Source organism: Grampus griseus, assembly GCF_964374135.1.
Source record: "Grampus griseus genome assembly, chromosome: 11".
Classification (NCBI taxonomy): Eukaryota; Metazoa; Chordata; class Mammalia; order Artiodactyla; family Delphinidae; genus Grampus; species Grampus griseus.
Window position 1 is genome coordinate 96970961 of NC_139005.1, and position 13580 is coordinate 96984540.

At 56.7% G+C, this 13580-nt stretch overlaps 1 protein-coding gene across 3 annotated transcripts in view; it reads right to left on the minus strand.

The window, feature by feature from the left end:
- The window catches only part of SCUBE1 (signal peptide, CUB domain and EGF like domain containing 1), a gene marked incomplete at its 5' end in the record, with an annotated part of 125981 nt that extends 113080 nt beyond the window's left edge, over positions 1-12901 (minus strand). For 2 of the 3 annotated variants that reach the window (XM_082667050.1, XM_082667049.1), the window contains 2 exons: positions 9015-9146; positions 12799-12886. In XM_082667050.1, coding sequence (XP_082523176.1) covers positions 9015-9146; positions 12799-12886 — 220 coding nt within the window. Of the gene's footprint in view, positions 1-9014; positions 9147-12798 lie in introns of all 3 variants that reach the window. The other variant, XM_082667048.1, reaches the window with a different exon arrangement.
- Positions 12902-13580: the final 679 nt, after the last annotated feature.

Genomic DNA, 13580 nt, shown 5'->3' on the forward strand with positions numbered 1-13580 from the left:
GCCTAGCAAACCCAAAGGACCAGTTAATTACTCCTTCTCTCCCTCCAAAGCACCCTGGACCCTTCACTGGGGGCTCCGACATCGGGCCTGGTGGGCGCCGAAGCACCCTGGCTGGCAGAGAGCTCACCTATCCAAGTGTTCAGGATGGAAGTAAGGAGGGGCCCTAGGAGGCTGCTAGCCCAGAGCTGAGGCTCCCACTACTCTCCCACCAGTCAGAGGCATGGTCATTCTCCCACCCGCTGAGCAAACTGCAGGCTCAGGGGGGCTGTTCCACGGGCCCAACCCCCTTGGAACTCAACAAGAGGATCATTGGAAGTTGCCTGAAAGCCTGAGCCGCCGCTTGGAATGGGGAAGCTGGGGTCCTAGAGCTCCACCGATGAGCCCCTGGATTTGATAAAGGGGTAACCGAGGCCAGAGAGGGAAGCTGCGGAGCTAACCTATCAGCAGGTCGAGGCCGACAGCAACTTGAACCAAGATTCCCAGCCCAGGCGTCTTCCCCTAACCTCACAGGCCGCCCTCTGTGCTCCAGCAGCAAGGGCCGGAGCTGCCCTGGTGCAGTTTGATTTCATTCTCTTTCTCTCCAAATCCCCAGTGGAGTTTCTCTCTAATGACAATAAGATCGGGAACAACTCCCCACCCCCACCTTCTAATGGCAGGTGGCTAAACCCTTACTATAGGCCAAGTAGGAAGGGCTTAACTTCTCTCATCACATAAAGAGAAACTGAGGCTCATAGAGCTGAAGTGACTCGCGCAAGACCGCCCAGCTAGTAAGTGGCAAAGCCAAAACTGGAAGAAGCCAGGCAGGCTGGTTCCAGACTCCACCGTCCTAACCTTGACAGAATCACCTGAAGAATTCCCCACGTCTCCGCGAACAGGGAGCCAGGGCCCACGGTCCTCGTGGAGGATCAAGCCACCTCCCCGACTTCTTCCCTCCTATACCAGCGCCTTCCCCGTCCTGGCCCCTGGCCCTCAGCCCAGACCCTGGCCACGAGGAGCTGCCAGCCTAGAGGGGGAGGGTGACCCAGAGACAGACGAACATCTCACGTGGGGACAGCCTTGCCGCCAGCGCTCCGGCTGGGCCAGGCCTGCCTTTGGGGCTGTCAGTGGGAAGGGACAGGCGGTTCACAGTCCAGCTGGAGCCCACCTGGAACCCCTACAGACTTAGGCCGCACTGTGCGCCACCATGGCAAGGAGCACACTGGAGACAGAGCTGCCCGCTGCAGGGGTCCAAAGGGGCCTGGGGTATGCTGGCCCCAGCCCTGAACTCTGCAGTCAGCACACTAAGGCCCAAGAGGTCCACAGACCTGCCCAAGGTCACACAGGTTGGCACCCAGGACTCCACGGACCTACACCCAGCTCTACTCCCCTCGACTCAAGGGGCAGGAGGCCCAGACAGAGGCAGGGTGGCTCCGGGACAGAGGGTGCATCTTGGAGCCCACGGAGGGAGCGGGGCTGAGCCACGGCAGCAGCCAGAAGTCCAAGCTGGCCGGATGGGATTTTCCACTCTCTCCTCCCAGGGGCTGCAGCCCTGGCGCATCTGGAGGACCCCCTCCAAGTACCCTCCGAGACCCCCTGACCTTGCCGGCACACACAAGCCCTCTGGCACTCTTTGTCTCAAGGCCTTTGGGGAAGGCTGCCATCCACTTCAGTAGCATTCAAAGGCCAACAGGCCCGTAGTTTATTTTCTTAGAAATAATGCTTTTCTCTGGTTAGCATTCCTCCAATGGAAAAACAAATCCAGCCACTGTAACAAGGAGCGGCCAAGAGGAAGCTGGAGGGCCTGGAGGAAGGGGCCGAAGAGGCCTGCTGCCTGGGGAGCCTGGAGACCAGGGGAGGGGTGGGGGCAGAGGCCCGCTAACCCTAGGAGAAATGGGGATTTAGAGAAGAAAGAAAGCCCGACGTGCAGGCCCTGGTGCTGTCTTCAGCGCACTCTCACATATGGCGAGGTGGCTTTCCCTCCCCCAAGCCCACTGCAGCGCACATTCTGGGAGGCAGGTGCCATTGCTCCCGTTTGATGGGTAAGGAACCAGGTCTCAGGAAGGTCAGGTCACTTGCTGGACTCACTGAGTCGGCAAGGACAAAAACAGGCCTCTGCATCCTTGCTACAGACACTCCCGTGGAGCAGCAGAGCTGGGAGGAACGTCAGAGACCCGCTCTGCTTTCCTAACTTAGCCCAGACGACACCTCTCCAGGGAGCCCTCTCAAACTCCCCCCTCCCCAGGCAGAGATATGCGCCCTCTCTCGTCCGCACCCCCACTGAGTCTGGTCTGTATTTCCATTGCTGTACTTTCCACACGCTGTTATGATCACATCTTTCCCAATCTGTCTCTCCCCTAACCGGGGAGGTCAGGAAAACGTCTTGGCCCCAGCACCAGGCTTGGCACAGAGTAGGTACTCAGTGAACATTCTTGACACTAAACTGTATCTAGTCCAGTGGACACATTTTACACACGGGCAAACTGAGGCTGAGGGAGCCAATCACCTCCAATGCTTAAACGCCAACGATTCGAGCTTTCAATTTTTCCTTCCAGAAATGGACGTGGACTCCGAGAAGCCTAAACTCTGCAGCAGATCTGGGACCAGTTGTAAGCAGCGCTGCCTAATTGCTAGCTGACAGCAACTTGGAATTTTAAGTCACATCCAATTTCTTCCTGCCCGCTGGTCTGCTGGACTGGAGCGCTTTCATCTTCAGCAGGGCACACATTAGCATGCATAATTGCACGTTTTAAGACTTGAAGAAGAATTTCCCCTCCTCCCTGCTCCCAGCCCACCTCCTACTGCCCTTTCCTGGACTCCCAGAAAGCAGAATTTTATCTGGAGCCTCAATAAAGTGTGTAATAATGATGATGAAAATGACTGAATAAGGTCATAGACATTATTCCCTCAGAAGGCCAATTGGTCTTAAGATTTTTTTTCTGATGTTAAACTAAATGGATCACGGTATGCGTTATTAGGAGTTTTGTTAAAACACTTAATAGCATGCCCTGTAATCTACCTAACTTCAGTGACTGACAAGCAGACCCTGGGGACATAAAATTCAGGAAGTGACTACTTACATTCATTACATACATGCTAATTTTGTGATCTCTGATGCCCATAAGGTTGTCATTTTTTTCCTTTTCACAAAAAAGGGAAAACAGTAATATATTTGATATACTGTGGCCAAAACAAAAAGTTATTTCCCTCAAGAGTTTTCATTATAACATTTTGGAAAAGGCCCGAGTTGGAACATGCAAGTGGAATAAACCACTTGAATAAATGGTCTAAAAAATTAAGTAGATATAGAAGGGGTGATGTGCACTGCTGGTTCAGACTAAACAGTGATTATCAAGAGGGCCTCAGTTATTTAAACAAGCCATATGAGGATGGTTTTCTCCACGTTTGGGGTCTGGTCCTGATTATAAATGAGAGCTTTTAATTAAGATTAGTAAGACCCAATTCAGGCTATAATTTGGTCCTTTTCCTTAGCGAATGTCTATGAAAACAAAGCAATTAAGGTTAAATGAGTTGAAGCATTTAAAGGGGATGAAATGCCCCTTCCTTGTCCCCGGTCTGCCCCCTCGGCAGAAAGAGTACACACAGGACCAACTAATTCAGACCAGGAGGCCAGCACAGAGCTGGCCCTGGCGGCCCCCTAAAGGCCCATGCACAAGGCGCCTGGTGAGGGGGGATATAGCAGCTGAGCTAAATGAAGAGGGATGGGGAAACAGAATGTGCAAAGGGCCTGGGGTAGGAAGGAGCTGGCAAGTTTGAGGAGCTAAATAAAGACAGTGATGCTGGGGTGTGGTTAGAGAGGAAAGGATAGAGAATGACAGCAGTTCGAAGTGGTTAGCTGAGGGGGTATCTCCCAGCTATCAGGGCTCATAGGGCCTGGCTTAGATGAGCTGATGGCAGTGAGGGGAGGTGTGAAAGGGTCTCCCCAGCCCCCTCTAACACTCCATAGCTAAGGAACTCCTTCCACTGCATTCAAACAGGCTTATGGGGGCCTAGACCACTGCTGGGACACTGCTGGGAACTCCTTCCACTGCATTCAAACAGGCTTATGGGGGCCTAGACCGCTGACCTGGGTTGGAATCCAGGCCCTGCCGTCTCTCAGCTGGGTGACGTGGTTAGAGACTGACCTCCCTGGGCCCAATTTCCTCAACCTAATTCTGCCACTGGTCCCCACCAGATATCCTTGGACTAACCCTTTCCCCTCTCAGGCCTCAGCTTCCTCATCTACAAAACCTTCAAAGTTTGGGAGGCTTGGACTTCCCTGGTGGCGCAGCGGTTAAGAATCTGCCTGCCAATGAAGGGGACACGGGTTTGAGCCCTGGTCCGGGAAGATCCCACATACCATGGAGCAACTAAGCCTGTGCGCCACAACTACTAAGCCTGTGCTCTAGAGCCCACAAGCCACAACTACAGAGCCCTCGTGCCACAACTACTGAAGCCCGCGCGCCTAGAGCCCGTGCTCCGCAACAAGAGAAGCCACCACAGTGAGAAGCCCCTGTATCACAACAAAGAGTAGCCCGGGGTCGCTGCAACTAGAGAAAGCCCGCGCGCAGCAACGAAGACACAACACCGCCAAAAATAAAATTAATTAATTAATTAAAAACAAAACAAAAAGCCCCACAAAGCTTGGGAGGCTCTGGGAGGCCTTTCCTGATAACCCAGAGATTGATAAGGGTCATTCACTGCCCACCAACCCTGAGTGAAGTCACATGGGTCATCACAACCCAGTGTGACAGGAGCTCTGAAGGAAGGATGCTCACAGGTGACAGCTGACCTGTCTGGGGCATCAGGGAAGGCTTCCTGGAGGAGGTGACTGCTGGGACTCATCCATCCACCCTTTCACCCAACAGAGGCCTTCTAAGCCCTGTGCCAGGCCTGGTGCTGGGTTCTAGGGGTCAGAGCTGACAGACCCTGCCTTGGAGAAGCCCACACATGGGAAACATCAACGTAGTGTGACGTGGGCTAAACGAGGGCTGTATGGGCCTGGGGAGGGCAACAAATGGGGCGGTCATCTGTAAAACCCGGGGGCTGCCCTGGAGGCCCGCTAGAGTTCACTCCAGCTCTGCACATCCATGAGTTTACCTCAAGCAACTTCAGATCCTGTCAAAATGCAGATCATCAAGAAAACACTGATTTATCCTCAGCTTTGCTCAGCGTCTTTCGCAATGTCTGAGGCACCTCGTTCTGGCTACAGCAAGCCCCCTGCCAGCGTTAAGCTGACCACATGTGGCCCCAGGCTGCTCCCTGGACACACAGTGGCTGCACACGTGGAAGCCCCATCATCACCATCACACGTGAACTGGCCACATGGCAAGATGGCCTTGAAGGCGTGTGAGAAACCATCCCCGGAAGGGGGTTCCGGCTGCTTCAGGTGCCAGGTTTCCTAAAGGGTTTTCCTCAAGCAGTGGGAGTTTCAAGGCAACACAGTGAAGGGTACGAAAGGCTCACTCGGTCCCACATGGTGGAGCCATAGGCTGATTTCATCCTGGGGAGAGCTAGGGAGGCTGTGGCAGCCACATTCTCTGGACCTGCTTTGCTGAGAATCTGTCCTCTGTGTGTACCACGGTAAACAGCAAATTCTATCAGATCTCTAGGACAAGGCAGCTCATTTCCCCCCAGACTCCAACCCCACGCTCTGCAAAACCCACACCAGCTCAGGACCTGCAGATAAAGGGGCCCAGGGAGGGAAAGCAGGTTTCATCTAAAGTAGAAATGGCTGTCTGGAGTGTCTGGTGATTGATTATTGATGTCTGCTAGGGGAGAAGGTGGCAGCACAGTATTTGCCAATCCTGGGGTAGGGTTAGTAGAACAAAGGAAAGCCTTCTGTCACTCGTATCTTTTACTGCACATTCTTGGTAAATGGTCATCTGTGAATGGCACACACGTCTGTGTGTCTCTGTGGGGATATGGATATATGCATACGGTTTATCCGAATAGTCAATGAACCAGAACACCCCATTTCCCAGCTGGGAGTTGTTGGAAAGACAAGGCTTCACGCCTTACATATACTGGACAACATTATGATCATCGATATCATCAACAACTTCATCTTCATCATCAATATCACTATCATCAGCGTCATCACTGTTAACATCACCGTTAGTACCACCATCACCGCCATCATCACCACGGTAACAGCAGCTGATGCTTATGCGGCGTGTCCTCTGTGTCAGGCTCTGTTCACATGCTTTATACACATTAATTCACTTAATTCTCACACCATCTTTATGAGGTAGGACTATTATTATCTCTATTTCACAAATAAACAAAAGAAGGTCTAGTAACTTGTCCAGGCTACACAGGCGGGATTTAAACCCAAGCAGTCTGGCTCCAAAGGCCACGCTTTAACCACTATGTTCAACTGAATACTGACCGTTCATTCCCTCTTCTCGGAACAGAGAGCCCCAGATAGCAATAACTGTGTGCAGAAATGGCAGCATGGAGAAACGGGCCCACCAAACTTGGGCTCTAGTCCCAACTCAGACAAGACCCCTGCCTTCTCAGGCCTCCATTCCTCCACCTGTGAGCCAGGAAGTGAACACCTGGATGACCCCCAAGGCCCTTTAGGCAACTACTGCCCAGGGCCTGCAAGTCCCTCCAGATTCCACGGCCTCCAGAAATCTTTGCAAGGTCCTCCTGGGGAAGCCAGTGGGGGTCTGATGGCCCACGGGTGAGCCCTCCAGAGGCTCCACCGGTTCTGACCGACGACTGTAGGTGGGTCCCCCAGGATGAGAAAACCTCAGTGCAAGTGGGACAGTGTCCACTCAGGTCATCCACAGAGCGCTTCGGGAGCAAGCAGCCGAACGGCCCCTCCTTCGGCGCCTGACGGTTGCTCTCCGGGCTGTCCACACGGCAGCCCAACAGCTGCTGAATTACCGCCCGTGCAATCCTCACCGGTTCTTTAAGAATTTCCACTGGTACATAATTTCAGCTCACGCACCCCAACTAGGCTTGAAGGTCCTTTAGGGGAGGGACCAGGTTGCACCATAGCTATCACCTCTGAGGTATACAGCAGTGGGCGATTTTCAAAGGTCTTCACCATACGTGATGTCATCTGAGCCTAAAACCGCTGTGAGAGGCGGTGAGAAGAGATGATGACGATGATGACAGTGCAGGTAATGGTACCTTCCCCTGTATGCTGAGCACGTGCTGTATGCTGAGTACCTACTGTGAGCCAGGCACTGAGGCTGCCAGGGCCCTGGGATGCTACACAGTGTGTCATTTAATCTTCAGGATGCCCTGAAGATTCATTAGGAATTAGCCAGGACATAAAGGGAGGGAAAGGAGCTCCCAGAAGGGGGAAAACCTGAGCTGGGTCTCAGAAACACGGACTGGCCTGGTATATATACGTGTGGCCAGGGCACAGGGCCTTCTGCGCTTCAGGAAGTGAGGCAGAGGCCAGAGCCAGGCTGGAGAGACAGGGCTTCTGGCAGTTCCTGAAGCACAGTCACAAGCCGCGCTCTCTTCTGTCCTCACACTGAGGACATCAGGCCCCCGGAGCCAGTGAGTGTGACCCCCAACCTGGGCTCAAGCAGACTGGAAAGCTGGAACTGGACTCTGCAGGACTTCCGGGCAACAGGTAGGACACAAAGCATGGGCGTCCTGGGCAGGGGACAGCAGGAGGCGACCTAAGGAGCTGGGCTGGAGAAGGAACAGGCTGGGTCAGGGGCTTAAACCGGAAGAGATGGGGGTCACCCTGGGCCCTCCCTGGCCAGAGGGCAGAGCAGAAGGTCAGAAAACAGTTGCACAGAGCCTCACATGTGTCAGTTGGAACCACCAAGCTAACGTCCGGGTCCTGCCAGCAGCCAGCCTGCTCTATCTGCCTCCAGCCTGGCCTCTTTCCAGAGGTCCGTGGGTAGGCGCCAGCTCCCCACTCCGGCTTCTGGGCCCTAAGCAAGGCCAGGGATGTGGCCAAACCAGGCGCGATCCAGGACAGTGTCATCTGTCCAGCACTCAGCCTTAAGCAGATGCCCAACAAATGAGATGGATAAACAACGTCAGCATCCCAAGGAGGCAGAGCCGCGTCTCCTACGAAACCCAGCTCCTGTAAAGCTATATGCAGAAGGAAGAGGCACCCACCTTGTTCTCAGGTGCCACCTTCCTAACACGAATCTCACACTTTGAAAAAGGAAGCTGGCAGGGCTCAGAGAGAAGATAAGGAGATGCGAGAGAGCCTTGGGTGGGAATTAAGAGACCTGGGTTCGAGTACTGGCCATGCCACTGTGAAACATGGGCACCCTGCGGGAGAGGCTTCTCCAATCTGAGCCTCAGTTTTCCTCATCTGTGAAGTGGGGGCAGACAGGGAAGATTTGAATCCTGATTCTCACCCAGGGGTGCACAGCAGTCATGTAGAGAGCTGTCTCCAGCCCCCTGATGCTGGGCCCTGCCCCGGACCCTCGGAGGCAGAACGACCGCACAGACCCTCCTGGACAAATGTTCCCAAAGGTTCTGTCCGGCTTGGAAAGTCCTGGCTCCAAAGACAGCTGAGGCTGCTCTTCCCTCCAACCTTCAGCCTGCTAGGGAGGAGGTTTCGAAGGCCACACGGTCAAACCAGCACCCCAGGTACAGGGAAGGAAGGCTGGACAGACAGACGGACATCACACAGCCACCAGTCTCTGCCCAAGCGCTCATCCTCAAGACAGAAGACCTGAGCCAGCCCCACAGACGCTGTGGCTGCTACGGCGCAGCTCCCTTGGGGAAGCTACACAGGGTGCACGGGTAGCTACAGATTTGAAACTAGGGACCTTGGTGGGGTCACCCCAGGCCTTTACCCCACACACATCCAGTCAGGGACAGATGGACAAATATATCACTCAGTGCTCCATTTCAATTTCTTTAAAAAAAAAAAAAAAACCAAAGTTTCAAACCCAGGGAGAGTTAAGCACCCCACGACTCCAAATATCTCCTCCAAGGAAGCAGCACAGGTTCCCAGGGAAGCCCGCAGCCGCCCTCCCAAGGCTGACAGAGGCCGCCTGCCATGACGGTGGCGCCCACGGGTCTGGCTGGAGGGCTGGGCTCACCTTCACACTGCCTGCCTTCCCCCTTGTAGCCTGGCTTGCAGAGGCATTTGTAGGACTTGGGCGTGTTCTGGCAGATGGCATCGATGTGGCAGTCGTCTGTGCCCTCCGAGCATTCGTCCACGTCGACGGCCCCTGTTGGAGGGGGAACCACGAGTGAGGTGTGGCCTGAAGAAGTGGGCAGCTAGCGCGGGGCAGGGAGTTCCTTCTGTCCCTCGCCCTTCCATTGATCACCGGGGTAATTAACAGTAACAGCCTTCATGTGGCCACCTGGTGTGACAGGCAGTGACGGGTAGCATCTTGGGGTGGCTACTCTGTGCCAGGCACAACGTCACCAAAGTGCCGGCTCTTATTTAGTGTCACAGCAATTCCAGTAAGTAGAGCTATTCTTCCCACTAAAAAGATGAGCAAACGGAGGCTTAGGAACAGAACGAGGAGAAGCCTCTCTGTATGTCTTGCTCTCCTCACAAAGCATCTCTCCATCCCTCCTCCACTCTCCTTATTCTAGAATTTAGAGCCAGAAGCGTCCTCGGAGGAATTTAAATCCATCCGCTTTGGGTTACAGATGGGGAAATGGAGGCTAGCACGGCGCACCGAGCAGAGGCCACGAAGCAGAGGCCAGCAGGCCCGCGAAGGAGATCTGAACGGGGCCCCACCCAGCCCCTAGGCTGTGGAAATAAAGGATTCTTCACCTGGCCTCCACAGACCCATACCCTCGACGGGGCTAACGGGCCTCAAGGAACGATTCCGGTCTCCCCAGCCTCCCCACCCTGGAAATCTAGGTTCAGTCCTGGTTCTCTTATTCCAACTTCCAAACCCAAGTTAAAGTTAGGTTGTGAGGGTTCCTGGCACTCCCCACCTCCTGCCCGCAACAACCCGTATACACCTTCAGTTGGAACAGCTGTTGGGCAAATAACATAGAATAGATCCTGTGTATCTGTGTATACACCTCCCCCCGCCCCGCAGCTCAGACAGGGAGAGGACCCTCAGAGCACGGAACAACACAGCCAGAAAACCGTAGCTGTAACCTAGGTTCATTCCTTGGGTTATAAATGAGGAAACTGAGGCCCAGAGAAGCCTGTTGCAGGTCGGTAGCTCATTAGGAGCAGAGCCTGGACTCCGCCTCAGGGAAGCAGGTCCAGAGCTTTGCTACATGCCGTGTTGCTTCCAGCCAGCCAAGAACAGAATACAGATGGATGACAGACAGACAGAAGGACCCAGAGGGGAGCACAAGGAACTCTCAGTAGCCACCCTGAGGGCAGTCCCCCAGGGGCAAGCCTGGGGAAGTCCTGGAATGTCCTCCTCTCTTCACCCCTCTGGCCACTCCCTAGCCTGTCTGGCCCTCAAGACTGTCCACTCTGAATTATTCCCCTGAAGAGTCTCTGGGCTCTAAATCTGCATGGGGGCCTCTGTGAGAGAACCACTGCCCCCCGCCCAGGACTCTTCCCCCGTGCCCTAGTCACCAAGGCCCCAGTCTGCCCCTAAAGGAAGAGAGGCATCAAAAAGAAACACAACAGAATCACCTCCCTGCATGCTCGTGCACGCACATACACGTGCGCGCGCACGCGCACACACACACACACACACACGCACAAGGTGGCATCCCTTCTCAGGGTGGTCGTATCTGCTCAGGTGAGCAGCCCATCCTCTACAGCTGCCCAGAGGAAGGTGGAACGGGGGCCAGGAGGCAGTCTGTGTAGGAGACCAGAGCCAGCCATCACATGGCCAGGGGCCAGCAGGAACATCGGGCCAGCAGAACATCCCCCTCTGGAGAAGCGACCCCAGAGGGACCCCCGAGAGGGGTGGCACAGCCTCAAGGGTAGGAAGCCAGAGACCAGAGGGGGTCAATGGGCACCCTTCTAGGGGGAGAGGACTGGGGCCGCTTCTGAGACAGGACCAGCAGGGGCAATGGATCACAGATACAGCTCTTCCCACTTCCCAAGGGTCAGTGCACGGTGATGAGGGAGGTAAACTGCCTGGGGCTCTGGAGCCCCTTGTGCCCCCAGTCTCACACGTAGGTACGTGTCTTCGTGGGATGGAAATGGATGGATGTTAGCCAAGAGGCAGTGGGGGCAACCTTCCAACACACCTTTTAAACATGTCTTTCAGTGAGTGCTGGGGAGAGGGCACGCGAGTTCGAGGACAGAGGGAGAGGAAACACAGGCCATGGGTTCTTGCAGGTTCCCTGGCCACAGTCCTGGCCTGGACAGCCCAGCCCAGTCCTCCCATCACAGGTGCTTGTTTGACATTAGTGGTTTCATAGCACAAGGCTTCCATGGGGTGGGGCTGGGGCTGGGGAGTGCAGACAGACACAGCAGAGAGATCAAGACAGAGGGAGACAGGCGCATACAGGAACAATCAAACAGGGCTGAGGGACCTCAAAGCCCAGGAGAGACACCCACAGACACGTGGGGGTGTGGCAGTAGGGCCCAGTTTCCCTTGGGGCCACAGGAAAGACAGCTCGGCTCCAATTGTGGAATAGTTTAAATGGCCCGGCATCCTCACTCAGGGTGTAACTCCCAGGAATAGACCTCCTGCCACCAAACGCAGACCTCAGGGAGCCCCACGCAGCAGCCAGGGGAGCTCAGAGAAGCCAGGGAGAGCGCAGCAGGGTCTCTCCCCTCCCTTCAAGGAGGGAAAGGAAGGAAGCTCCTCTATGGGACAGGGTCAGATGTGGGAGGAGAGGATGTGTCTTCAGCTCTGCGGGACAGCCCCCTCCAGACACCCGAGGGAGCAGGAGGGGAAGGGGTGGAGTGCCGGGGTCCCTGCGAAATCCGTGGGGAGCTCCCACCTCGCCTCTGCTGCCTGCCCTAACCATGTCCCATGCCTGATGCTCGATGCTGGTTCCCTTCTCCTGTGTCTCCTGCCTCTCTCTCCTGGACCCCCTCACCGTGTCCGATGTCTGGGCTCCCCTCCCTCTGGTTCCCATGCATCTCCTTTCGTCTGTGTCTTCCCTCAGCCCTCCCCCTCCTGTCTGTCCATCTGTCCATGGCTTTCCAGCCATCTCCATCCTCCTCTCTTTCCCTCTGTCTCACTGCCTCCTCCCTCCCCCAGTCCTCCCCCCTCTTTCTCCGGTGCCTCTCCGCTTGCACCTCTCCTCCTCTCTCTTCCTTCCCATCCCTTAGTCCTGCCCTCACACCTCCCTCTTCTGAGCCTTTTCCTTCCTGCTACTCATTTGCCTCCTTACTCCCTTCGGTTCCCTCCTTTCCCTCTTTGGTCTTTCTGGTCTCCACTCTTCCAGTCTGTCTTTCTCTGGGTTTTTTTTCCTGTGTCCTTTTGTGTGCCTCCTTTTCTGTCCGTCTGTCTCTCCATCTAACACCTCCCCCTTCTCTTTCTCTCTGCGTCCGTCCTTTTCCCCTTGCTCACCTCCTCCGGGTCTCCCCTCTGGGCCTCCTGCCGCCCGCGCTCCCGTCTCCCCTGGGGGAGAGCCCGTCTGGCTCCGGGGTCCCCACTCCCTCCCGCCTTCAGGCGGGGAGCGGGGGACGAAGGGGGTCCCTCGGCGGGCCGTCGTGCTTTCTTTCTTCCTCCCGCCCTCACACTCCCCCCACCCACGGGGCTTCAGCCCACCCCGCCCCATGCTGCGGCCCCGCCGGGCTCCGGGAGCCTCGCTCCGCCCGGGCTGCGGGGAGGGGCGCCCCACGCCGGCCGCAGAAGTTACTTTGCAAAAAGGCAGGGCGGGGCGCGGGGCCGCGCGGGCTGTGGCCCTCCCGACGGCGCGGGGCTGGGGGCCCGGCCGGGACCCTGCCGCCGCCGCCGAGCGCCCGCCGCCCACCGGCTCAGGGCTTACCTGGGAGCCCGCTGCCCCCCGCCAGCCGCCCGCGCGCGCCCAGGACGAGCAGCACACACAAGTGCCAGCGCACGGCCGCCGCGCCCATGCTCACTGCGGGCCGGGCCGTGCGTGCGGGCGTGCGGGGCGCGAGGACCCCGCCGACCGGCCGCTCGGCGAGCGCTCGTAGCTGCTGGTTCCGCGGCCAACGCTCGGGCTCACAGTCTCCGAGCCGGCGCGGCTGACGAGCTGACAGCCGCGCGCTCATTGGCCCGCTGCTGCCGGGGGCAGGGCTCCGTGAGAGGCCGGCCAATGGGGGCAGGCCCCCAGCCAGCGGGGGGAGGGGAAGGGAGGGGCGGGGCGGGGCGGGGGGGGTCGGACCGGGCATCTGGGGGCGCCCCCTCCCCTCGGGGCGGGCGGCAGGTGGGGGGTAGGGGCCGGATCGCTCGACCGTGGGGTACGCGGTCTAGGCCAGGCTGGAGCTGCCTCTGAGGCTTCTCCCTCCCTCTGTCCCTGGATCACCGCCCCCCCACCCGCGCCCCCCAGCCCCTGTCGTCGAGGGTGGCCGCTCCTTTGGGGGCAGTACCCATCAACCCACCAGCGCGCGCGCGCGCTAACACAAACACACACACACACACACACACACACACACACACACACACACACACACACACACACACACACACACACACACACACACGGGAGAGGAGGGGGCCTGCCAACCCTCCCTCGGAGGTCGAGAAAGGCCCAGCGGCATCCATTTGTAGTGAAAGAAACGCAAATCGCTCACATTAGAATTGCCC